General features: G+C 42.9%; 1 protein-coding gene across 7 annotated transcripts in view; it reads right to left on the reverse strand.

Moving 5' to 3' along the window:
- Positions 1 to 27,575, reverse strand: part of MYOCD (myocardin) — a 90,373-nt gene that overhangs the window by 41,525 nt on the left and 21,273 nt on the right. For 4 of the 7 annotated variants that reach the window (XM_044939247.2, XM_006054524.4, XM_006054523.4 and 1 more), the window contains exons 2-5: positions 16,800 to 16,865; positions 7,062 to 7,117; positions 4,815 to 4,890; positions 2,608 to 2,769 (exon numbers count right to left, since the gene is read on the reverse strand). In XM_044939247.2, the coding sequence (XP_044795182.2) occupies positions 2,608 to 2,769; positions 4,815 to 4,830 (178 nt within the window). In that variant the 5' untranslated portion in view covers positions 4,831 to 4,890; positions 7,062 to 7,117; positions 16,800 to 16,865. Of the gene's footprint in view, positions 1 to 2,607; positions 2,770 to 4,814; positions 4,891 to 7,061; positions 7,118 to 11,824; positions 11,869 to 16,799; positions 16,866 to 27,575 lie in introns of all 7 variants that reach the window. The other 3 variants (XM_044939246.2, XM_006054525.4, XM_044939245.2) reach the window with 2 other exon arrangements.

Here is a 27,575-nt window from a genome sequence, read left to right on the forward strand (position 1 = left end):
ATTTATAGCTGGTGAGCCTGCTGTCTGTTTTTGTAAATAAAGTTTTATTGGAACACAGCCATGCCCATTTGTTTCTGTATCGCCTGTGGCTCCTCTTCCACGATGATGGCTGAGCTGAGTCGTTGTGACAGCTTGGAGAGCTTGCTTACTCTCTAGCTCTTTAAGTTTGCCGCCTTTGTGCTAGGGGATGATGGAGCAGCAAGACCAAAGGAGTCTGTGTGCCTGAAACGTTTGCCATAGAATAAAACCCTCTCTGGACCATTTATAAATAAGAAATAAATGTCTGTTAAGCAGCTGAAATTTTGTGGTTTGGTTAGCAGCTTCTGTTATCCCAACTAATAACAAAAGAGATGTAAAATTCTCAAAATTTCTAGGGGGGAAATATCCATGTAGGATTTATTTCCAGAAATACAAGGATGATTAAGAAAGACAGTAGTACCACATTCCTAGGAGACAGAAAGAAACTCAAATGGTCATCTTTTCATGAACGTGGAAAGCATTTTAAAAACTAAGCATCCATCTTGCAAGCTACTCTTAATAATGGAATAGAACAAACACTTCCTTAGAATACCTGTTTATAGCAAAAGGCAGTATCATATTTAGAGGTGAATGACTAGAGAAATTCCCAAGGAAGACTGAATCAAACAAAATTGTTATCACCAACATCACAAATAAAACTGGACTAACTTTTTGGCCAGTCCAATATATAACATTATAATACTGTTTTTGAACCACCGGCAATATAGCAATAATAATAATTTTCTTCTATGTAATATATCAATAGTTATTAAATTATATAATAAAGCCACATAATGTAAATATATAAATTATATGTGCTTTATATAATTCATACATATAATTTTATAGGTTAGATACACACCTGTATATTTTATGTATAATAAAATATATATATTATTAGACTTGTATAATATAGTCTATTGTTATCATTTATATATAATTTACAAATACAAACAGGTAATTTATAAATAAAATACACAAAATTACATATAATTTGTGCTATGAATATACTGCATGTAACTTAAAATGATATTTTGCAATTTACTAATAATTCCATGATGTTTCTTTTCAACAACCAGCCAGTGTTTCCAGACAGAAAGGAGAAACAAACCAGAAGGCACATCTTCATTATTTGCAGATGATGTGATTATATATCCAAACAATTTAAGATAAAAATGAGAAACTACTGGAACTATTAAGAAAATCTTCAAAGTGCCCCAGTTACAGAATAAATGTGCAAAATTAATAGGTTTCCCATACGCAAGCAATAACTGATATGAATTTATTTTTGAAAACCTTACCAAGGGAAATTTTTAAAAGAGGCTTGTGTAGGTGAAAAAAGATACTTTTTGCCACAGAAGAATTCATATAATTTAAACATATGAATTCACCATAACTTAACCCATAAATTCACTGCAATCCCGAACAACATTCTAACAGGATCGAAGTTGGCATGTAACAAACTGATCCTAAATTTCACCAACCAGAAACTAACAGAATAGCCAAGAAACATGAGAAAAATCAGGCCAATGTAAAAAACCTTGTGAAGACAGAGATCAAGACACATTATAAAACAAACCACTAAAATTGTGGAAAAAAGAAAACTAAACCTTGTCTCTTAAACCATGCACTCTCATATATAAAAGTGTAATTACTTTTATATTTCAGCATAAAGACTGAAATATAAAAATGAAGTATAAACATGTTAGAAAACAGAATAGGTGAATAACTCCATTCTTGAGGTAAGAAGTGTTTTCAGTAAGCAGTAACATCCAAAAACTCAAAGAAAAAGATTAAGAGATTGAACTATACAGAAATTAAAAAGTGCTACAGGTAAAATACACTACACAGAAAATCAAAAGACAAAGGACAGAAACAAAACAAACAAAAAGGTAAAGGACATGTTGTTGACAAAAGGATGTGTAATATTTGTGACAGAGGATCAGCTTTTTAAAGATATATTTTGTGTATATATATATATATATATTTTGGTGGTGGTGGGGGGCTTCCCTGGTAGCACAGACAGTAAAGAATCTGTTTGCAATGTAGGAGACCTGGGTTTGATCTGTGGGTTGGGAAGATTCCCCTGGAGAAGGAAATGGCTATCCACTCCAGTATTCTTGTCTGGACAATTCTCTAGACAGAGGAGCCTGGCGGGCTACAGTCCATGGGCCCGCAAAGAGTCAGACACAACTGAGTGACTAACACTTTTCAACCCACAGAGCCCAAACTGGGCTTAGCGCCCAGTTCTTCCCACTCAGGTCCAGTGCTCTTTCAGTTCTGCCAGTCTGCACCCCTTTAAAAGAGGGAACCAAGGAGCACCATGACTCCGGAGTGATGGATCCCCACGGGAGAGATGTTCTGACCCGCTTGACCAGAACCACCCTGGTCTATGTCAACCTGACGTTGGAGGCGGGTGGCTGGGAATTTCTTCCTTGTTCCTGGGATTTCTGGGAACATTTTGGGACAGTAACCCCTGGATAGACTCTTGTTTAGTGAGATGCCTTCACCCCCAGGACCCCAGCACTTCAGAGCCACGGCTGCCTTCAGATCCCAGCATGGAGGAAGCCTGCCATTGGAGCTAATTACCTTTAATGGCCTCTTTCACAGCAGAGTCCACAGGGAGTATGTTCTTCTCCACCAGCTCCAGCGGCCCCGGCCGGAGAGCAATCTTTTCGTTGAGGTCATCTGCGAGACGGGCTCTTTTCAGCTTCATCTGGGCAGTTGGAACCGATCTCTCTGCAGTGGAAGCTGAGGGGTTAAAATCAAGAAGATTGGCTCTAGAATTTAATATCATTTTTGTGGTTTTATTTTTATTCTGTTTCTTGCTTCTGTAACCCAAACACTCTGACACATTGTACGCAGCCATCCTAATAATTTTTCGATGCAATCATCCTCCTTTCACATGGATTAGCAGCAAAGACTAGACAGTTCCAAATAAAGGCAAATTGAAGAGCATAGAAGCGTTAGACAAACTGGCTTTGTGAGGATTTCGGGAGAAATATGTGTGATTTGTCGATTCTGTAAGCAAACAGTCCACAGGGCCTGCCTCGTTTACTGACTTTAAATGACAGCATTTGCATGCCCATCCAGTCTGTATGCGCTTCCCTGGTGGCTCAGCTGGTAAAGAATCTGCCTGAAATGCTGGAGACCTGGGTACTACCTGGCCCATGATGAGCTGGCAGTAAATATTATCTATTGTTATAATTGGGGCTTCCCTGTGGCTCAGCGGTAAAAAATTTGCCTGCAATATAGGAGATGCAGGAGACGCAGGTTTGATCCCTGGGTCGGGAAGCCCCTGGAGAAGGAAATGGCAACCCATTCCAGTATTCTTGCCTGGGAAATCCCATGGATAGACAGCCTGGCGGGCTACAGTCCTTGGGGTTGCAAAAGAGTCAGACACAACTGAAGGGACCTAACAATCCGATTCAATTGTAATAATTGTGATAGCATGACTTCTTAAGGGTTTCAGACCTGTTGAGGTTGTGATACTAACTGATTCAAATGTCCTGATCTGGTTGTAAAAGAGAAACAATTTTGGAGGGAAATGGTTATTTAATTAAACAGGGATTTAAAAAAAGAATATATCCAACAGGCAGCTCAGCTTCTCACCACTGGGAGGGTGAGAACGGTTACTGACAAGCTCTAAATCACTCTTTATTCCTCTCTGGGCGAGGCCCTGACTTATTTCTGTGCAAGAACATGGAAGAGAGTCTTGAAAGCCAGTTGTTGCAATAAGGCAGAACCGGAAGTTAGGGTTCCATGAGAGTTTGCCGCTTTCTGCTCAACTCTGAAAATTTAGAAGGTGAGATCTTTCCAGACCTCATAGTACCACTGTTCTATTCATGTGTGTGTGTGTGCTCGGTTGCTCAGTTGCGTCTGATTCTCGGGGTTTACAGCCTGATATTTTAATTCAAGATGGTAATGATGTAACAGATAACATTCCTTTTTTGATTATGTATTCTTATACATATATATTGCTGTAAGTGTAGAAAATGTTAAAAAAATTATGCAAAAGAAATGAAAGCATTGGGAAACCTCCTCCACTTAGAATCTACTGTTTTTAATAATTGGGTGTATTTCTTAATTACTTACACAGTATTTATTGTTAGGTCTTTGTCTTTTCATCATAGAATCTGACTATAAATACAATTTATGTATATACTTTGCTTTCCTGAATTCAACTGTGAATATAGTTTTGTTTTCTGGTCTCCTCAGTAAACATCATTTTGTAAGCCTTGCATGCTCAGTTGCTTCAGTTGTGTCCAACTCTTTTGTGACCCCGTGGACTGTAGCCTGCCAGACTCCTCTATCCATGGGATTCTCCAAGCACGAATACTGGAGTGGGTTGCCATGCCCTCCTCCAGGGGATCTTCCCAACCCAGGGATCGAACCTGAGACTCCTGCTTTGCAGGCAGATTCTTTACTGCTGAGCCACCAGGGAAACCCTTTCGAAACTAAACATTTATTACTGGTATGAAGGATGGACATTTTAAAGGAAGTTGATATATGTTGGACATGCCCTGTGTGCTCAGAGAAAGCTGAGCAGTGGTGCAGCTCAGATTGGACCCCAAGTGTGGTACCTTCTGGGCCACCATATGGCTTCTCGATTTGACCATCAACATGGCCTCAGATGACTAGGTGACAGCTCAAAAACCACTTGGGAATGGAAGTGGCTCCTTTCTAAGTGGACTCAGCCACTGTGCAGAGACAAAGAACCTTGATGGTTCTTTGGAGTGATGGTCCGTGTTCCCTCTCACTGACGGTACTGCTTTAATGATCTCGAGCAGCCTTACCTTGGAGTATGTGCATTTTCACCACGGCTGCACGGTCGGACCTGCTTCTTGCCTTGCGCTTCAGGGTGTCTTCAGCCTGTTGGACACAAACATGGAATCAATTCCACTCTCAGTATCATACAGCTGAATCATCTAATTTTAACTTTAAAAGAAATCCCTTTTCTCTCAAAAGGAAAAAAGCATTACTTTCTTACAAATGAAACATGCAAATATCCCTGTTCTACATTCTGATGAAGGAGGACTCATCTAGTAAAACCTCTCTAGTAATTTCAGGATGGAGAAATAAGATAAAGAGGTCAAAAGCTTTGGTCCATCTCAGCGCTCCAAACTTAAAGGGCAGACAGGTACCTATTCATAAAATACTAATAAAACTGATATCATCATGCTGCTTATATAATAGCCGATCTTATTTTGTAAAGGAGTCACAAATTAACTAGAGTCAGGGATGAAATGTAACCTCATTCCATCCAGGATAACATGACAACACATGCCCTCCTCCTGTTTTTCCCTTGAGTTTTCTCTCAGGATGTGAAAATGAGAATCCTGCAGATTGAGACCCACATCAACGCTGCAAGGACACTTACAGACGTAGTATTTATTGAGTCTTAAAGGCAAAGGCACCCCACTCCAGTACTCTTGCCTGGAGAATCCCATGGACGCAGGAGCCTGGTAGGCTGCAGTCCATGGGGTCGCTAAGAGTCGGACATGACTGAGTGATTTCACTTTCACTCTTCACTTTCATGCATTGGAGAAAGAAATGGCAACCCACTTCAGTGTTCTTGCCTGGAGAATCCCAGGGACGGGGAAACCTGGTTGGGCTGCTGTCTGTGGGGTCGCACAGAGTCGGACACGACTGAAGCGACTTCGCAGCAGCAGCAAAGTTTTTTTGATGGTGGAGTTGTCTGCAGAGACGGTGTGGGCTGTGGAAGAGCCATAACCGAACTTCAGGGCCCTCATTTCTGGGTTCTGATCTCAGTGTATTGGCCCCCTGAAGAGGGGTCTGGGGCTCACTCCAGTTCTGATGAAAGGCAGTTATTCTCCAGGCAGCAGGAAGCACAGCCTCCCATGAGCAGCCCTAGGGAGTCCTGGAGCTCCGCCCCTCTTCCCTGCTCCCCTACCCTCTCGCTAGCGGCTAGGATTCTCTAGCAGTGGCCTCCCAGGAGAAGGAACTTGCTGGCCTTCCTTCTAGGTGCGCTGCTGATGCTCCCTAATTAGCACTTACGGTATTGATAAATTCAATTGCAGAGGCTTGCTCTGAAGGTAGAGAATACATGCTAATTTCCCCCCTCAAATGCTAAAAGAAAGAGAAATAAACAGAATTCCTTCAGCCTTCCATTTTTGTTTAGTCACTCAGTCGTGTCCAACTTATTCGACCCCACGGACTGTAGCCCGCCAGGCTCCTCTGACCATGGGATTCTCCAGGCAAGAATGCTGGAGTGGGTTGCCATTTCCTTCTCCAGGGGATCTTCCCAACCCAAGGATTGAGCCTGCATCTCCTGCATTGGCAGGCGGATTCTTTGTTACTGAGCCACCAGGGAAACCTCTTCACCTTTAAATAGCATTAAATAAGCCACGTATCTGCAGGTCTTACCCTACCACTGAATTGGATTTAAAATCATCTGTTCATCACTGAGAAACGCCTGTCATGAAAGAGAGGCCAGCTTGCCAACCCACCTTATCTACCTCATTTCATGTCTCTGAAAACTCCTTGTAGGGATGCCTCTACTGACATCAGAAAGACTGGGGACAACTTTTTTTTTAAAGCTCACCAATAGCAGTTTCAAATCCAACATCATTGATCCTATTTCCACAGTTTTCAGAGCCTAGGAGGAAGATGCCACACAGTGTGGGGGGAGGGGACCAGCCAATTGTAGGAGAAATTTGCCCAAACTTAGCACCTGGAGCGGAGAAGGCAATGGCACCCCACTCCAGTACTCTTGCCTGGAAAATCCCATGGACGGAGGAGCCTGGTAGGCTGCAGTCCATGGGATCGCTAAGAGTCGGACAGGACCGAGCGACTTCACTTTCACTTTTCACTTTCATGCATTGGAGAAGGAAATGGCAACCCACTCCAGTGTTCTTGCCTGGAGAATCCCAGGGATGGGGGAGCCTGGTGGGCCACCGTCTATGGGGTCGCACAGAGTTGGACACGACTGAAGTGACTTAGCAGCAGCAGCAGCAGCAGCACCTGGAGATCCATAGCCTGGAGTCTGAGATCAGAAAGATGGGAGGTTTGCAGAAAGTTACCTTGTCACTATCCAAACGTTTTCTTTGTTCATGGAATTCAGGTGGGCTTTTCAGGGCTGAAACAGAAAGATACAGACGTGAGCAGGGGACCTTGGGGCCTGGAGCAGCGCGGCGGCGTTTGCCGGTGTGCTTGCTGAGCTGTGCACGGGGGCGGAGGGGAGGTGATCGCCTTCTTCAGGCCACAAGCAGTTGAAGAAGGAAGGCCTGGAGGTCACCAGCTTCCCCGAGGCCGGAGGACACAGAGAAAGGTGGACGTCAGCCTCAAACAGGAGGAGCAGCGGGGGCAGAATACGCGATAGGAAAAGGAGTGGCAGAGACGGGGCATTCCAAGATTCCGAAGAGGGGCAGGCCCAGGGGCGGGGACAGGCGATGCTCTAGTTTTAGGGAGATGGGGAGACTGGGGTGACCACCACTCTCTTTGACTTTGCCCTGCCCTTGAGTGCAGAAGTCTGGGTGGAGGTCAAGGTCAGTGGAAGGGCTGTGATCCATGTTGTGGGAGGCGACTTGTCGTTTTGGGTCAGGGAGGTGGCTGGTCGGGCAAGAACATGCAACCAAAGGGTGTTGAGAGAGAAGCACGGAATGAGACTTTGAGGGCTGGAAGGGACCTTGGAGATGGTAAAATAATGGGGAAACTTAAGGCCCCTGGAATGGGATTGACTTGCCCAGGGTCACACTGGTAGGGCTAGGAGCCGAGGTCCTCTGACCATCTAACTTCTCTTCAGCTGTGATGCTCAAAACACTGAGGCCCAGGAGACACGGGCACTGGGCCATCACAGTCCACAGCAGCCAGGAACGACCTGGACCGGACGCCAGCCTCCTTCTCTCCACGACCCCACGGCTTCTCCTCCTACCAATTCCCAGCAATGCCTCACGGGGATGAACTTTTGGCTTTGCTTTTGCAAAAATCTGCCTTTTCATTGCCTTTCCTGATCCCCTGGAACAATCACAACCCAGAGCCATAAACAGTAACTTTTCATCAGAAGTGATGAGGTTGATCAGCGGTTGCAGAATTGCATCAAATATCCTCCTGGACTGGAGGTCTGAACAAGTGGGTGGATCACGTGATCCAGAATTCTAATATTACTTCAACAGATGTCAACTTACAAGCTGCAGTCAAGGAAACAGTCCTCCAAACTGACTGGCATAAACAACAACAACAACAAAATTGGATATCTAACCAGATGGGCACTTGTGTGTGAATGTGTGAGCACGTGCATGCGTGTGAGTGTGTGTGTCTCATTCAGCCTCAAATCCATGCCTCATGTGAGCCCAGCTCTTGGACGGGCTTGTTGGAGAGAAGGGAGACTCCACTCTGGGTCCTGGCAGCTGGTCAAGCCCATTATCCTTGGATATTGCTTGGGGAGCTTGAGGAGCTACTGAGGCATCTCTCTCTAGACTTTCCTGTCTCACCCAAACTACTGCAGAGTTGACCAAAGGAACAGGCAGACTGGTCCCAGCTGGCTGCCTTGTGCCAAGGAGACTGGACAAGTCCTTTTCTCCTCAATTTGACCAGAGACTAAGGGGCTTCCTTTTTATAGGAGAAAAAAAAATAAATTGTTGCTTGACCACCACATCTCCCATCAATCTAACACCTCCAGTTTCTCTTTGCTGCTTTTCACTCTTAAAAGGAACCTCTCTGCCAACTCTGCCCTTTTCAATGGCCTCTTTCCCCTCCCCTGTCCCCTGACTCAGTGGCTCTGGAAAAATGTGCCAGTCTGCTGCATTGCTCATAGTTTCTCTGACTTGGGTCTGACCCCCATCCTGAGTCAGGAGGCTTGTCTTTATTTGCCTTTGATCACAGCTGCAATTTACACTGGTGGAGTTCCAAAACCATCTGCTATTTCCCCAGGCAACCAGATCCTACAAATCTGCTTGAGGGCCACTGGGTCCTGGTGAGTCTGTACCATCTGAACCCATGGGGCTTCACCTCTGTCCAACAGTCTGGTGGTCACCTAGGTATTATATACTGATGTGGCTTAATCCCTTCCATAATCCAGAAAAGGAATTGATTTTAGTGTGGCCTTCCTTACTAAGTCATTAAAAAGAGTGACATAACTTTTTCCTTAAGAAGCAACCCTAAGGGGACAGCATGAATCTATCTTGAGATGGCTCTTACATTCCAAACTCAATTGGTTTTAATTGGGCTTAGGGTTTAGGGGGAATTTATCTGCTTCTCTTATCCCTGAGGCTTTTCAATTCTTATTAGTGGAGCTTATTAACTCTTCCACAAAATGCTGTATTTCCTGTATCTTAGCCTGCAGAGTTACAATTCATCACTCTTTGGAGGTAACAATTCCCCTGTGAAATGACTGAATAGTCCAGTTCTCTGATGCCAGGCCCACAGTGGTCTTCTGGAACCTTCTGCCACAGGGTGGGAGAGGCTATGACCATTCAGCAAGGACTTGGGAAGGAAGCTAAAAAGATTCACACACTGGGTTGTACCCCACGCTCTTCTTTCCAGGACTTAAAGGATGTTACATGGGGCACTGGGTTGGCCTGCCATGGCCTCTGTGACATGTATCTTTTCTGGGATTCCAGAGAAAAGAGGGTTTCAGCCCCTCCCCCCAAGGGCCAAAGAAAGTGAAACTGCATTCCTGCGTACCACATTGACTTTTTGGAAAATCCACGAAGGACCCCCTCTGCTGACAGCCCTGGGAGTATCAAATGGCAACATTTTGTATTTAAGGGACATTGACATTTAGGATTGAAAAAGGAATTTGGATTGCTAAATAAAAAAAAAAAATAAGTCAATGTGATTCCAAATTAAAATACGGTTGTAAATTCAGTCAGCCACACGTCTCGCTCATCCCCTGGGAAGAAGATGAATCGCTTCTCACAGGGGAATTCATGTTCTCGATGAGGAGTTTAGTCAGGGGCTATTCCTATTTCTGTCTGTGCAGCTCCAGCTAATTTGGGTCAGCTGTGTGTATAAACATTTGCTTACTTAGAGCTCAGGAAAAGATCCCAAGATAAGAACAGACCTCCTGCGGTGGCCCCCTGCTTCTAACCTCCTGCCTCCAACAGGGACCCAGAAAAAAGAGAAAACACTCTGGAGGGCCGTTGTCAATCTGTTAGGGAAAGAAGCCTGGGGCTGGTGGCAGTTCTGATGGTGGAGGCGGAGCCTGCCTTCTCCCCTCCCGCTTGGAGGGGAGAACACAGCTCCTCCTCTGGTGTACAGGTCAGGACCAAGAGGCTGCATCCAAGAGCCGGTGTTCTGGGGCAGCAGCTGGGACAGTGGTTCCCAAAGTGTGGCCCTGGACCAGCATCTTTGGCATCATCTGGAAACCTGCCAACAGTACCAATTTTCAGGCCCCACCCAGACATACAGAATCCAAAGCTTGGGTGAGAGGCGGAGGGACAGAGGGTCTGTGTTTGGACAAGCCCCCAGGGGGATTCTGGTTCTCTGGCATTTCCATGGCAAGTAGGTCCTGATCTGTAGATGGGAATCAGAGGTACTTGGGAATCAGAGACTTCAAAAAGGGGTGCCTGATGTCTATGACTGATTTCTCAGTATTTCAAAGAGCTGAAGAAACAGGGTGTGTTTGTCCAGAGAAAGGCTGCTTAGTTTCATGAAACTGCCACTTTTCATAGTTGCTGCCTAGAAGCAGAACAACTTGGTTTAGAACTGTTTGTTCTCATCAAAAAGCACTGGCTGGTAAGTTTATATGCCATTAATTAATCAAAGACAGATATATGGATAATAATTCATATATATAGGGGTTTGGGGGGAGGAAGACACAGCTGATTTAAATACAAGCTCTACAATAGTCATGGGTATAATTAAAGAAGTCTTGGATGACTAAAGTTTTGGGAACCATCCCTCTGGGTTCTGTCCTTGCTTTGCCATCTACTTCTGGTGCAGCCTTGAACAAGTCTGAGAGTCTTCCCATGTTCTCAGTTTCCCACTTACAAACAGGTTTAGCAATGCTTGTCCTCTTGACTTTGCTTTTTTTTTTTTTGGTCATGCTGTATGGCATGGGGGATCTTAGCTCACCAACCAGGGATCGAACCTGCACCCTCCTGCATTGGAAGTGCAGAGTCTTAACCACTGGACCACCAGGGAAGTCCACTGGCTTTGCTTTTAAAGACAAATTGGACCAGGAGTATTTTTCTTCCAAACAAATGGGATCCATGGTATGCATGTGTGGTTAATACTTTGGAAACTGTCTCATCTCTTTAGGGTGGCAACAAATGGCCCATTCAGGACCCAAAGGATAGTCTCAGGGGGCCTGAAAAGATTGCCTTTTCCCAATGGACCTTTATAATATTACAGCCTGGCTTGCATGCTCAGGGAATTCAATGCCTTCTACACGAATACTCCGGAATTTCTCAGAAGGGTCCACAGATACATTCACATGATGCCTGCATTGCTAGATCACTAATTTCTAAGGAGCAAGGAACTAGAGATGAAGGAAAGAGTTGGGGGAAATAGAGAAGTCAGGATTTTGGACCCAAATGGGCTTGGTATGAAAACCGAGGAGGCTTTTTTCTCACTCCACATTTGAGATGTTAGGAGGGAGCGAAGGGGGACAGATGAAACCCTTGTGCGTGTTCTGCTCAAACAGCCAACAGTGGGGGGGGGGGGGGGGGCGTGGTGCTGTGGGGAGAAGCCAAGTCAGATGAAGGCATTGAAGACAGGAAGGAAGGCTCTGCCCCGCCAGCTTCTCAAAACTATCAAGACGCTGCGTGTGCTGTGGGTGCAGGGACCGGCCCGTGACGCCTCTCGCTATTCAGGAGGAGGACCAGAGAATCCAGGGATTTACCAAGGCTTTGCCATAAGTATGCGGCTGCGGAGGCCTGGATTAGTCTGCAAAACAAATAAAGGCAGCACCATTCACACACAGCTCATTGTATCTTTCCATTCATCGACATCCATCAGACCACGGAACCAAGCTGCCCAGACGCTTCTTTCTGGCCAGCGGGGCTTTCTTTGAGTCTTGGCGGAGAAGTCGCAGCCTCTTGGGCGCCCCCTGGGCTTCTGTAATCGACTTCAGTTCTCTAATGCCGTTTTCTGGATTCCAGGAGAATCAACTCAATGTTCCTGCTTCTCTCCCCTGGATTCATAGAGATCAGCCCCAGTGTACTAGCAGAAGGAGAGAGAAAGTCATTTCTTTCCTTCAGGTCTCCCAGAAATCTACTCCATGTAGTGGTGAGATGTTGTCCAATATTATTAACAGGCATAACTAAGCAGGAGAATTGGGAGAACATTCTAGACGGTAAGCTCTTTGAAACAGAATTCATGTCTAATTCCTCTGTGTTCCATGGGGCTTTTCTCCCAACAGACGGTCAAAATATCTACTGAACTGCTCTATGACTTTTTTGTTTCATCGAAAACTCAGAGCTGAATCTCTTTCTGCACTAAGAATTCTGAAGGGGTTGGAATAAAATAGTATTTAAGATTCAACTCAGGAGATATGTGTTAGTCACTCAGTCATGTCTAACTCTTTTGTGACCCCATGGACTGTAGCCCGCCATGCTCCTCTGTCCATGGGATTCTCCAGGCAAGAATACTGGAGTGGGTTGCCATTTCCTTCTCCAGGGAATCTTTCCCACCCAGGGATCGAACCCACGACTCCTGCTTTGCAGGCAGATTCTTTACCATCTGAGCCACAGCATTTACCCTCCAACCCAGGAGACTGGTGCCCAAAGAGAAGAATGTAGTGGAGAAAACCTGCATGAGAAATGATGACCAGACCTGAGCCTGCCCACAGGAGGTTGGGCTGTGTCCCAAAATAAGAAAAAATAAGAGAACCCTGATGTCCTCTTGCAGCCTTGAGCCTGATGGGGACGGTGGCAGAGCCATGCTTCTGAATTCCAGTTGATGGTGACAAGTAGGCAATTTGAAACTTTCCTCTTGAGATTCAGAGGTGGGATTCTGGAAGGGAGTCTGAACCATAAATTCTTAAAGTAATATTTCTACACTAATGTTGAAAGGCTAGTTCATCAGCTTTCCCAACTCTTTTGAAAATGTGAACTCCACCATTGATACTATAAATGTGAAAGCAGTCTTAGAAGCCAGCCTGGGGGTGTACTTCTGGCTGAGAGCACTTTCGTACTGTTTAAAGGGGCTCTGTGATGGCTGCTACTCCAGGATCAAGAGATGCAGGTTTTGGCCTCAGCTGCTGCAACAGGAGGGGACTGCAATTTCTTCTTTTTGCAATGGGCAATGGCCTTGGGTCAAAATAATGCACAACTCAAGACTAATTCTGTCCAAGGAGAGCAGGTGTTTCTGTGAACAAACTAAACCAGCAGGGCTACCTGGTAGTAATGGAAGGACAATGAACAATTCACCTGGCCAGCAGCTCTCCACTTGAGCAATTTATAACAAGTTTGAAAACTCAGGGGGAGGACTGCAGTTATTTCCGGTGTTATGGACAAGGTGAGGCTGTGTTATCATTTTACTGTGCGTGCATTTAAAGTCTTGCGGTTCCAGTTTGTAAATAGGACCGCTCTGGGCTCTGGCTTTGGGATGTTTGATGCATGTCTGAGGCCTCTCCAATCTCAGCTTCAAGAAAGGTTAAAGACAGTGAGACGGGGACTAGGGCAGGGTTTTCAAACTCTGTTTGAAGAGGACCCTGGGGAAGAGAAATAGGGTTATCTAAGAGGGGTGAGGGGGGCCGAGTGAGTGGGGCAGAGGCCCCTGACCCTGTTGCAGCCAGTATGTGTGTGTGTGTATATATATATACACACATAACACACAACATATTTAACTATTAAAAAACACCCCAAATCATCAAATTAGGTGATCTCCAATGACTACCGGCTTTGTTCCCTCTGTTCTACTCACTTTCTTCCTCCTTTCCTCTTTTCTTCTGCTTCAGAAAATTCAAATGATAGAAGGAAGACATAAAAAGCCCTCTTGGGAAATATAACTGGTCCCACTTTCTGTGTTTCTTTTCACCTTTTCCCCTAAAATCTTGAGCCTCTACAAAGTACAGTTGTGCTCACGGTGGTCCCCACAGCGCCCAGCATACCACCGTGCACAGAGTCTGGATCATCATGAAATATGTTGAATCTGATTGAGTAGAAAAGACCCAGAGACTGTGAGTTCCTGCTTCCTTCTGTGGAGCAACTGCCTTTACACACGTATGCCTGGTGGTGGTGGGATGGCTGAGTAAAGAGACTAGTGTTTAAGCTCTGGGTCAGTGGGGCTACCATCTGGGCTCCCCATCTCAGCAGGTGCAGAGGCTTGTCTGGGTCTGGCTTCCCCAGAAGTGCTAAGTCCCCGAGATCCAGGGGCCGGGCCTGCACTGGGCTGGGTGCACCTGCTGTAGCTTTGACAATTTTCTACAGCAGAAGTGACACCCTTGGAGAGGAGGTGGCTGAAGACGATGGGAAACTGATGCTGCTCAATCTACCTTTCTCATTTTGCTGAATTAAAAAGGAAATATCACTGCATGACTCATAGGACTTTCCCCAGCAACTGTCTTCAAAACACAATGGGCTATGCGTGCAAAATTTCTGTTAAGCAGTGTTTCATTAATATATACACTATCTGATTCTGGAAATCCTGGAGAAAAGTGAAAAAAAGTGAAAGTGTTAGTCACTTAGTCATGTCCAACTCTTTGCAATCCCATGGACTGTAGCCCATCAAGCTGCTCTGTCCATGGAGATTCTCCAGGCAAGAATACTGAAGTGAGTTGCCATTCCCTTCTCCAGGGGATCTTCCTGACCCAGGGATTGAACCTGTGTCCCCTGATCTGCAGGTAGATTCTTTACCATTTGAACCACTGGGGAAGCCCCACACTATCTGATTCTGGAAATCCTGGATAACAAAAGATTCTATTTCCTTTGGACCCTACTCTGCAAATGGACATTTAATTTGCATACCTTACATAGGGGTGTTATGTAAAAATGTGCCATTGGATTCATTCCTGTTTTTATTAGGTATCTTATTTCTGAAATTTAACTCCAGAAACTTCAAAAAAAATTTTTATTCTCCTCCAAATGGCAGCTGCAAGACCCAGGTTTGGATTATTTAAACATGTAGGTTAAACTTTAAATCAGTTGTGAACAGCTTGAGCAGATGTAAAGATACTGGGTCTCTCTACTTCAATTTCCTTTCCAGAATTAAGGAAAGAAATGCCCATGAAGGATTGCTGTTGTTATTGTTTAGTTGCCAAGTTGTGTCCAACTCTGTGGGACCCTGTGGACTATAGCCAGCCAGGCTTCTCTGTCCTTGGGGTCTCCTAGGCAAGAACACTGGAGAGGCTTGCCATTTCCTTTCCAGAGGATCTTCCTGACCTGGGAATTGAACCCAAGTCTCCTGCATTGGTAGGTGTGTTCTTTACCTGTAAGCCACCAGGGAAGCCCCCACGAAAGAACTGAGTATTTTAATCCCACTGAAACTGACGTATTCATCTTATATTTGAGGGCATGTGGTAGAGACTGTGATCTGCTGAGAGGATCCTGGTGGATCTACACTCGTCTACACTTCACTGTTAGTGAATCGTTCAGTTCTAGATGGTGGTTAAACAAATTCAATTCTACACATATGCAACAGGGTTCAGAAATGACTGGCCTGCTCGGCTTTGAGCGCCAATGTATTTATCTGACATGAAGCCTGTAGACTGTGGGTCTCTCCTGTGTTTTAACACCTGCCTTTCTGGGCTGGCTAAGATGAAACAGGCCACACAGCCTTGTGCCTTTGGTTTCTCATTCTAACTGTACGTTTGATCAAAGCAACCTTTCAGTTGCAGGGTGAGATCTTTCTTTTGCGCTTAGCAAATCGCTAAAAAAGTTGTTCTGCCATAGGTCACCTGCTGTTTATTCTTTGCAGGGCTGAGCCATGAACAAAGAACTTCATCTGAACTCCCAAAGGAAAGAGCTTGAAATATTCTTAGTTCTTTTCTGGTTCTGAAGCACCGACTATACTTAAAATGTTTAGACTTTGGATCACAGGGCACCAAGGTTACTAACTGTAGGACATTCAATCAAGGGCAAATGCTTGCTTGTTGCATGCTTAACTATGAAGTCACAGTCTGGACAAGGACCTGGATTTCTGCAGGAGTCATTATGGATTTTTACTTTTAAAATTTTAATTAAAAAATTAAAAATTTTAACTTCTGTGGGAAGAAGTAAAAAAGTGTAACCTAAAGGAGCTTACATGGTGATTCCATTTATTTGGTACTTTTCCTGTTTTTATAGCTCACCAGAAGGTAGCTTCAACTGCTAAACTTGAAGTTTTCAAGTTTCAAGGTAGGAAATTTCAAATATACCTTCCAAAAGATAGGATAATCCTTCTTTGACCCAAATGATGGGCAGTAATTCAATGTTATACCATTTATACTAGAATGGTATTGCTGCTCATTATTCCAGAAAGGAAGTAATTGACAATATTCAATTAACTGGGGACTCAAGTACTCAAATAGAAGTGAAACCAAGGAGGTGAGAGAAAGATGATACAATTGATGCTTCCAGGAAGAACAGTGATTATGCCCAATTCTAAAAATAGAGGGGGATGGAGGCCCATAGAATTGTGTTTGTCTTGTAATCAAATCCACTACATTAGAATTTTAGGTACAACCTCTATGAGTAAAGGGAAGCCCTGGCAGGTGAGTAGCATTTGGGACAAAGCCTCTAAGGTCTGGGATTTCTGCTGACCCAGAGTCCGTGAGGATCTGGGGAGACTGATCCATGAAATTGGATTATGACCTCGGAGGTGCTTTCCAGCTCCCAAATTGCACGCCCCCCTGCCACCCCCATATAGACCAGTCCATAAGAAACAGAGCTACTCACGTGGTACGATGCCTTGGTTAGCCAGTTGTTCTTGGGTCCTTCTCTGTTGGAGTCGTAACTGTAAAACTTAGAAAAGGAAGTGTTAGTATGTGAGCTAGGCTAAGACTGATTGCGATCACTTCTATTTGCCCCATATCTTTTTTTGCCTGATCACTCTTCTCATATTATTTCTAGAACAGTTCTGAAAGTCTGAAGTGTGAGAAGGACACTTGCATTTTTTTGTAGACATGGACAAGAAAGGATGAGAGAAGCTGAGGGGTTGCAGGGTTTTCCAGCAAGTGAGTGACCACCGGAGACTAGAAGTCCAGTCTCCTCTTTGAAGTGAACATTATTTTCAGTGTCACACTCTGTCTCCCCCTGCTATGCTACCTGGGAGATGAATACCATCAAATGCTGCCACGAGTTCAAAACAGGAGACAGAATAAAGAAAGTTTGGTCTCAGAAGTGTCACCTGGGTTCAAATCCCACCTGGGATTGCCCTTCCTGGGTGGATAACTCTGGGCAAGCTGTTCAACCTCTTTGACCCTCAGCTTTTTCATTTGTAAATGGGAACCATGCCCTGTGGGATTGCTATACTTTGATTAAAACATGTATGCAGGTTGCTTAGCAGAGTGCCTGGTACCATAAGTCATCAATAAGTGGTAGTATTGGGACTTCCCTGGAAGCCCAGTGGCTAAGACTCCATACTTCCAATGCGGGTGGCCCAGGTTTGATCCCTGCTCAGGGAACTAGATCCCTCAGGCTGCAACTAAGAGTTCATATGCCACAACAAAGCTGGAAGATCCTGTGTGCCACAACTAAGACCTGGCACAGCCAAATAAATGAATGAAATAAATATTAAAATAATAATGGTACTATCATGAGCGTCTGGAATTCACCTGGAAATTCAGAGAAGGGCCAATGGAGTCATGCTTTGGTTAGAAAATGCAAAACACTATAAATTGTACAAACTGTAAATTATGGAACTTTCTGTTACTATCTGTAGCACAAGTAGATTACATATATATCACATATATTTATATATGTAAGTAAGTTACATATATGATATATACTATGAGTGTAATATTTATGATTTCCTTCTCACTTAACCCCCTAAAAGAATCTATCTTTGGACGTATACATTTTCTCAGGGAGATTCAGAGTTTGCGCTCTTGATTCCTGGGTTTAAGCTGCTCAGGATGAGAATAGAAAGAGCAGAAATTTTCGAAGAGAGGAACTGGTTTGATCACCTTATAATGAAAAGAGAGAACAAGCATTGCTTTTATGAAGAGAAAATTAGAATGGAGAGAAGAAAAATGAAAGGGCTATACAGCTGTCTTTCAAGTTCATTTACTATTCCACAGTGAGGCTTCAGAGCAAATGCAGTCATAAGATATACTGAGACGAGCTTCTCTGGTGGCTCAGTGGTAAAGAACCCACCTGCCAATGCAGGAGACACGGGTTCGATCTCTGATCTGCTAAGATCCCATATGCTATGGAGCAACTAAGCCTGGGCCACAGTTATTGAACCTGTGCTGTAGAGCCTGGGAGTTGCAGCTACTGAGCCCTAGAGCCCGTGCTCCACAACAAGAGAAGCCACTGCGATTAGGAACCTGCACACCACAAGGAATAGTAGTCCCTGCTTGCCACAACCAGAGAAAAAGCCCATGTGATAAGGAAGACCCAGCACAAAAATATATAAATAAATAAACATAAAAAAACCCAAGATATTCTGAAAGAGTAATGAAGACGAGTAATTTTTAAAGATGTTGCTATGGGTTTTGAACTGGCTTCTCGCCAACCTTCATGGGAGAGACCAATGTTGCTGAATTGCTATCAATTCTTTTTGGAGGCTAGACTGTGCTTCGCTAAACAGTCTCATGTGACTCCATCTTAGGACTGAACACACAAAACAGAATCAAATGGAAATATAAGATTTATAGTAGAATATCTGAAGTAAAAAAATTCACCAAAAGGCCTAAAAAAAGAATGAGTATCAAGTCAGTACACTTGAACACAGAGCAAACTGAAGAAGAGAGATAAAATGATTAAAAAAGTGGTCAGACCCTCAGGTTCCTGCGCCCCAGTATCAAAAAGTCTGTTAACAACATCAGCTCATTCAGTTTAGTTCAGTTCAGTTCAGTTGCTCAGTTGTGTCCGACTCTCTGAGACCAAATGGACTGCAGCATGCCAGGGTTCCCTGTCCATCATCAACTGCCAGAGCTTGCTCAAACTCACATCCTTTGAGTCAGTGATGCCATGCAACCATCTCATCTTCTGTCATCTCCTTCTTCTCCTGCTTTCAATCTTTCCCAGCATCAGGGTCTTTTCTAATGAGTCAGCTCCTTACATCAGGTGGCAAAGTACTGGAGCTTCAGCTTCAGCATCAGTCCTTCTGATGAATATTCAGGATTGATTTCCTTTAAGATTGACTGATTTGATCTCCTTGCAGTCCAAGGGACTCTCAAGAGTCTTCTCCAACACCACAGTTCAAAGGCATCAATTAGATCATTAGATCTACCTGATGTATGTATAATAATCGGCTCACTAGAGCCCCAGAAAGAGAGCAGAAAAATAAATAATTGCCACAACTCCCCAAATTTGGTGAAAAACAGAAATTTACAGATTCAGAAAGTCCAACAAGCCCCAAACCAGATATAGTCACAGAAAAACCACACTTAGATTCATCATAATCCAATGGCTGAAAACCAAAGAGAAGGAGAAAATCTTGAAAGTAGCCAGGAAAAACAAAACATTACATAAAGGAAAACATTGATTTAAATAACCACAGACTTCTCAGCAGAAATCACAGTTCAGAAAATAAAACAAAATGAAAACCAAACAAAAACTATCAACCCAGAACACAGAATATCCTCTAGGAATGAAGGTGAAATAAAGATAATTCAGGTAAAGGAGAAAATCAGATAATTTGTTTGCTAGCAGACTTGACTACAATAAATACTTAGGGAAATCCTTCAGGTTGAACGGAAATGGTATCAGAAGGAAATCAGGGTATTCAAGAATGACTAGAGTATATCAGAAATGGTAAATCTCTGGGTAAACTGTAAAGATTGTGTTCTTCTCACTAGCTAAGTGAAGCATGGTTGGTTGCCCAGCGCCCTTGGCGTTGCCCCTCTTGTCACCTGGGAGTTTCTGTAGTCCTTCTCTCCAGGGAAGGACTGGTGGGCAGGCTGTCAGTTCAGCGCTCCAAGCCTAGAGGGAAAAGCCAGACAGCCAAGGGCAGGATGATCCTGGCAGTGGCATTTGTCCCTGGGAGGCTTCTTCTCCAGGTCTGGCAAAGCTCTAAGGCTAGAGGTGGAGATTGAATGACCACATCCCTTTCTACGCCTGCCTCCTGCTGCACCTGGGAGAGTCCTGACACTGGGCCAAAACCGTACCACCAGTGGCCTGCACCTTTGGACGCAGCCGTCCTTAGCTACTGCCTGGCCTCCATCCCCGATGGTCTCTTTGTGCTTTACTGCCCTCCCCGCTTTCAGCTTGCTGTGGTCATCTGTGTCCCCAGAGCCCTTGGCAACACTCCACTGCTCCACTGTAGCTAAAAATACTCTGAGCAGAGGGTTGCTTTCCAGTCCAAGCCTAACGCCTGCTTCCAGGTCCAACCAGCTACACACTACAGGTGTCCATGAAGCTCTCTCTTCACTTCATTTGAGGCCATATGGTTTTCTTTGGGAGGTGAAAGGGAGGGAGTTCTTGATATCTTTTCCACATCATCCCAACGTATTCTCGTATGGTTCTGGCATTCAGGTGTCAATCTGTTTTAGCTTTCAGAAACAAAACAATTTTTTTTCTCTACTTTTACATTCTTCTAGTCATCGCTATCAGAATTGAGAGTCCTGTGTTTATACTCAAGTTGCTTCTTTTTTTTTTTAAAGTAAGTTTCTTTATTAAAAAAATTAAAATCACTACAATGTTATATTTAAGGACAAAATGAGATAATAAAAAACAATGTGATATGTCCCCTGAATGTTAAAATAAAGCATGGTGATTACTGTGACCAAGTTGAGTTAGGCAATATTTATGTCATTCTAGAAATTTCCATAAATTGCCTAGGAACCAATAAGTAGATCTGAGAAGATATTAAGTTTAGAACAAGAAGGAATCCTCAGTACATGTTGTTCTTTTCTACACAATACTGAGATTAGTGATTTTTATCTAATCATAAAAATATCAGCTCTACTATATTAAATTCTCTTCAAGACTCATATTAGCCCAACTTAGTTTTCTTGGTGGAGAAGGAAATGGCAACCCACTCCGGTTTTCTTGCCTAGAGAATCCCGTGGACAGACGAGCCTGGTGGGCTGCTGTCTGTGGGGTCGCACAGAGTCAGACACGACTGAAGCAACTTAGCAGCAGCAGCAGAAGTTTTCTTGGTACAAACACAGATGTTTGTACTAATCAAGTTGCTTCTTTATTCAGAAGTTCTGGGATCTCAATTCTGATTTTCTCATCTGTCTGCCTTTTCCTGTCCCAGTTCTACACTATTTGAATTATTCTAGACTTAAGCATAGATGTTCATGCCTGGTAGTGAGGATCTTATACCAACCTTCTTTTATAAACATGTCTTGACTACTCTAGCCTGCTTTCCCACCCGCCCCCTCAAATGAATTTTAGGATGTGAGTAGCAAGTTCTGCCACCACCTCAAGAACCTACCTCTCTGGAAGCAAATGGGATACATCCCTGTAATATTCTATAAGTGTGAACCCTAACCAGCCAGGGAAGCATTATCCTGTTTAAGATTATTAAAGAATATACAGAAACTTCAGGGTCAAGGATTGTGCAAGACCAGGAATAGGTTCTCTGAATGCAGCTGGGACTGAGACTGGGTTCCCAACTCAAGAATGGGAGCTAGAAGTACTATTCACAGTAGCCAAGATATGAAGATAACCTAAATGACCATCTACAGATAAATGGATAAATAAATCTGTGTTATACACACACAACGGAATATTACTAAGCCATGAAAAAGAACCAAAGACTGCTATTTGCAGCAACATGGGTGGACCTAGAGATTATCACACTAAGAGAAGTAAGTCAGATAAAGGCAAATAGCATATGATATCACTTATATGTGGAATCTAAAATACAACACAAATGAGCACATCTATGTGTTGGGGAAACATGTAGGACTCCCAAACACAGAGGACAGTTGCCAAAGGGTGATGAGGAAAGGGATGGATTGGGAGTTTAGGCTTAGTAGATGCAAAGTAGTATATAAAGAATGGATAAACAACAAGGTCCTGCTGTAGAGCACAGGGAACTATATTCAACATCCTGTGATAAACCATTGTGGGAAACTATGAAAAAGAAGATTAGATATATCTATATCTGAGTCTACTTTGCTGGAGAGCAGAAATCAACACATTATAAATCAACTATACCTCAATAAAATACATTTTTTAAAGATGGTAGCTAGAGATGTCTACACACCACTGGCTTGCTACCAGAACACGACAGTGGCCTGTGCCCAGCAGAGCAGAGCCAGCCAGGATGGGAAGGACCAGGTCTAGCTGGGCACGTCTCTCAAGAGTTTCAGGTAGAAGAGGAAGGGAATATAGGAATTGATGGATATAGTGACATTCCTCTTGTCGCATAGACTTTGGACTCTAAAGTTTAGCCTCATGGGTACAAATTTCAAATGAAACAATTTGGATGATAAAATGGTAACTTCTGCCACACTAAACCCTATGTTTTAATGTATTTCTTCCATTGGAAGGTATCCTTTCAAATGAAGAATCAGAAGCCACTAAAACAGGAAGCATGTTTCATTTTCACTGCTTCCTTGGTAACTAAGCACAAGGGACCTTCAGCTCAGTATCACTGTCCGTAGTGTTTCCATAGCAACAGTCATGTAGGGTACCATTCTCACCAACACAGGTGAATGGCTCAGCCGTGTCTCTGGTTAGGATGAGGCTCCTGAATGATCCCAGGCTCTGACGGCATCACACAGAGTTGTTGCCATGGTTTTGGTGAGAAGTATTGCTTTTCTGAGGATTACAAAACACTTTATGTTCCAACTCCATGCTGGCTCATTCCTGACAGAGTGGAAAATGCGTCTCCTTGGCTGAAATGTTCCTCTTGAGTCCAGCCCAAAGATGACATTTTTAGGAAAGTTTGAGAAGAATCCTGGGGCTGTTACTGAGTCACGATAGAGTAGAAATGGATCTTTTCTATTTAAAGAGTTTTGTGCTACTGTTTGAAAATGTCACATTGCTAGGGAACAGTGGAAATGGAAAACTTTCCATTTGCCATCAACAAAGGAAGATCGTTACTGAATGTGAAGCAGAGGAGCTGAAGAGAAGTTCTGTTACCTGTCTGACCAAAATAGAAGGAGGCTGATGGGAATTTGATTTAATAATATTGGTCTGAACAAGCTTGAAGCTCTAAAACGGGATCACTCATCTGGAATGTAGCACACATAATTTTAACTCCCACCCCCATCCCCCACTCCTATGAAGCTGTAGTTTAGACTGGTTCCAGAATCTCTCTGGATTGCAGTTTAATACAAAGCAAAAGAAGAGATTAGCTTAGCTTAGATCAAGGATTTCCCCAATTTATCTTATACCAAGAGTCACCTGGGACCTGGGGGAAAAAAAAAACTATCTCTTTGGTACCTTTCCTGGAGACTATGGTCCAATAGTCCTGTGGTATATTGGAAATATATTTTAACAAACACTCCAGGAAATTCTGAGGAAAAAAAGTAGGTTTGAGAAATAGAAATAAGCAAATATACTATGTGAAAAAATGAGACCACGTTTTTACACTGTTTTGTGACTTTTCTTTTTCATTGGTAATATACTGTCATTTTTTGGGGTCAGGGGTATATATGTACACCATCATTTTTAATGACTGCACAGTATCTGGTCATGCACCAATAACTGTTAAACAAATCTCATTTTATTTTACATTTAATTTTTCTTCCTGCATAAGTGATGTATTTGTACTCCTACTGGGACTATTGGAGGGTTTCCCTTTCACTACACCCTTATTATCAATGCTATTAAAGAAGAAAAAAGCCCTACTAATTTGATTGGTATCCATTATACTTTCTAATAAGTCAGACACATTTTCATAGATTTGTTGATTATTAGTATCTTTTCTTTTGTGAATGACTTGATAACAGTCTTTGCAAAGTTTTCCATTGGCATTACATTTTCCTATAGGTTTTGGGAGAGCTATTTTTATCTGAAGCACATTAAACATAGTCATATGTTGTGAATTCCCCCTGGGTTTTAGTTTCCACTCAGTTTTGAGTGCAACGGTTTTTGGCATTTAACATTTCTATATGCAATCCTTTTAAAAGCTCTTTTATGATTTCTATCTTTGGTGTATACTTTGGAAAATCCTTTTCATGTCCAGATTATATATTCATTTAAATGTTCTTATATCTTTAAGATTTGGGGTTTTGTATCTGACTTTGGAATGCATCTGGAGTTATATTTGGTATATAGTATTTAAAAAGGTTTTCATTATTTTTACAAATTGTTAACTAATTATTCTAACATGATTTCTAATCAAATGGATTTTAGATGTTAATTTTGTTATATACTACATATATAACCCTTGAATCTGTTTCTACTCTTTACATTCTGACCTCAATATTTTGTTTTGTTTGCTTACAGGCTGGATTTATTCCTGACTTAAATATACATTTTGTATGGCATGGGAGTCTGATTTGGGAAACCCTCAGCTCTCCAGTTGCATAATATTTGTGTAGATGACCCAGTCCAAGCCTTTAGAATGATTCCTAAGTAATTACAAGGGTCCAGAGTTCCAAACAATAAAATTATCTTCTAAAAGTATACATTTTCTAGACTTTTAGCAGTAATAATAGATGCCAAAATACATGGAACTGTATCAAAGTTTTGCATGAACATAAATTAGAATCTAGCATTCTGACCATACTAAATCAAACAAGTGGAATCAGAATGTTATAAATATTTTAGCTAGACAAAAATTCATAAAATTTCTATATATATACACACAAAAGCTTCTCTTCACAGGGCTTTTCAGGTCTATTATATTCTTCTGGGCTTCCCACGTGGTGTTAGTGGTAAAGAATCCACCTGCCAATGCAGGAGATGTCAGAAATGTGAGTTCGATCCCTGGGTTGGGAAGATTCCCCTGGAGGAAGGCATGGCAACCCACGCCAGTGTTCTTGCCTGGACAATCCCATGGACAGAGGAGCCTGGCAGGCTACAGTGCATGGGGTCACAAAGAGCTGGACAGTACTATGCAAGCATCTGCATGCATATCCTTCCACTTCTCTGTATATTCATTCTATTAATTTTTGAGAGCTTGATATTGAAATTCCACCTGAAAATCTCATTTTGTCTACTTATAAATAATTGTAATATATAGTAAAACTATATATAACCTTGTTCTGTATTTTCTAAGTCTCCTGTAAATGTGTCCTCATGCTTTCATAGTTAAAAAAAATTGAAAAATAAAACAGTAGCTTCTATCAGCAGCAGAGGTGACGCATCAAGTCAGGACAGTGCCGTGTGTCCACAAGCATGTTTACATATGGCAGGTGTGTGTGTGTGTGTGAAGTCACTCAGTCGTGTCCGACTCTTTGTGACCCCATGGACTGCAGCCTACCAGGTTCCGCCATCCACGGGATTTTCCCAGCAAGAATACTGGAGTGGGGTGCAATTTCCTTCTCCAGGAGATCTTCCCGACCCAGGGATTGAACCCCGGTCTCCCGCATTGTAGGCAGACGCTTTACCGTCTCAGCCATGGCAGGTAGGGAAAGCTTAATCTAGTGAAGTCTGAGTCTGAATCAATCCTGAACTACTCATTCTATCAGAAAAGGGAGAAGACAAAAGAAGAGAAAGCAAAGATGGGCTAAAGGTAGAAAGAGGAAGTAAAGAAGAAAGAGAGTAGGACAGAGGGTTAATTTTTTATTGTAAGAAGAGTGTTTGTGTTTGTGTGAGTACTCAAGTGATGGCTGTCAGTTCATATGTATCTAACAGAATGTAAAAGATGGGTCAGATTAGGGGCATATGAGGTCCTGCTCCAGAAAGGAAGCAGGAGATGGGCCCAGTGTCTTAGTGTTTCCCAGCTCTTTGGCAATTGTGAATTCTTGTTTATTACTTTCCGTCTAGAATGTGACATGGGCCCATGCAGTTGTATCACACAAAGAATCCCAAAGAAATTGCTGGGATCTGTGCATTAAAGTTTTATTTGGTCCATCTAAAAAAATTATTACAAAGAGCATCATCTTTATCCTTACCCACCACTTCCTCCCATGCTGCCATGGAAACAATGGCTTCCTAAGACTATCATATTATTGGTATTTGATTGATTTTCTGTTCCATCCTTCTGCCACTCAACTTTTTTTTCTTTCCCTACCAAATTCTCCATTTTTCTTAAGTGAATCTTTCTTAGCCTCGTCTCACCCATGGTCTCTGTGCAGCTAACTTGCCATCACCTCTACAGCCTCTAAGAATGGTCATATTTTCTAAAAGAACACCAGAATGCATGGACTAACAAGATTTTTTCCCCAATTTTTAAATTAATTTGTATTTAAACATAACAAACATCATAACCTAACTTTTATTTATTTTGCATTTAGTAAGTCATTTTTGGGTGGGAGGAGAAATAAATTAAAAAAAAAAAACCTCAAAGAAGGTGAATGATAAACAGAAGACATGTACTCACTAAACCAATCATATACTCATCATCTATATGAATATATATATTCATATGGATATATATGAATATATATATGATGAATCATATATTCATCATCATCATCTTTCTTCTAATGTTCCACAAAATCCAGCCCAACAATGGCACTGCCATGATTACCAGAGAAGGTGAAAGCAATTCCCTAATTTTGATGAGTGAACCCAAGAGTCTTCTTCCAACAACATTTCAAAATAATAACACAAAGAGGTCCTCTCTGGACCCCAGTCTCCCTTCCCATGAAGGACAGGACAGACAAAGTCAGCAATAGGTGTTCTCAAACTTAAAAAAAATGACTGAAAACCTTTTTTTTTTCCCCAAGCTGAAATCCTACATGGAAGGAAAAGCAAAAACAAAACAATACCCAGGACCAGGGTGCACAATAAAAGCAGAATCTCTTGTGAAATGTCAGAGTTCTATGAATCAGAGTTTGAAAAATTATTGGATTGGATCGTCTCTAAATCTCTTCCAACTTAAATATGTTACTTTCGTGATTTTGATCTGAAAAAGTCTCAACCCGCCAAGGAGACATTGCTCAGGAACAGATGGATTGATTTTATCCACGGAGTGAGGGCTGAGGGGTGGATTACGATGCCACCTTCGCCTCAGCAGAACCCTGTTTCTCCAGCCCTTCTCCGTCCTTTGAATGTCCTTATGTGCTCAGTAGCTTCAGTCGTGTCTGACCCTTTGCGACCCCATGGACTGTAGCCCACCAGGCTCCTCTGTCCATGGGATTCTCCAGGCAAGAATACTGGAGTGGGTTGCCATTTCCTTCTCCATTGAACCTCCTTGCAGGGGTATAAAGCCTCACGAGATGCAGGAAAGCTTCAGATTCAGAGGACCACACCCAGGTTCCTTAGCAACAGCAGCAGAGGGAAGCCTTTCTCACCAGCAGATGGTGGTGGGCTGTTGCTCTGTTTCTGCATCACCTTCTTACAGTGGGCTCTTGGCTCCCAGTAGAATCCTCTGAACCCTACTTAGCAATCAGCATCCCTTGGTAACCCTGAGAGCCATCTTTCCATCAGACCTATAGCGCTGCTTTTACTCTCGTTGCTCTATACTTTCTTCAAGTCCTGCATATGCAACAT

The sequence above is a fragment of the Bubalus bubalis genome, chromosome 3, assembly GCF_019923935.1.
Source record: "Bubalus bubalis isolate 160015118507 breed Murrah chromosome 3, NDDB_SH_1, whole genome shotgun sequence".
NCBI classification, from domain to species: Eukaryota; Metazoa; Chordata; class Mammalia; order Artiodactyla; family Bovidae; genus Bubalus; species Bubalus bubalis.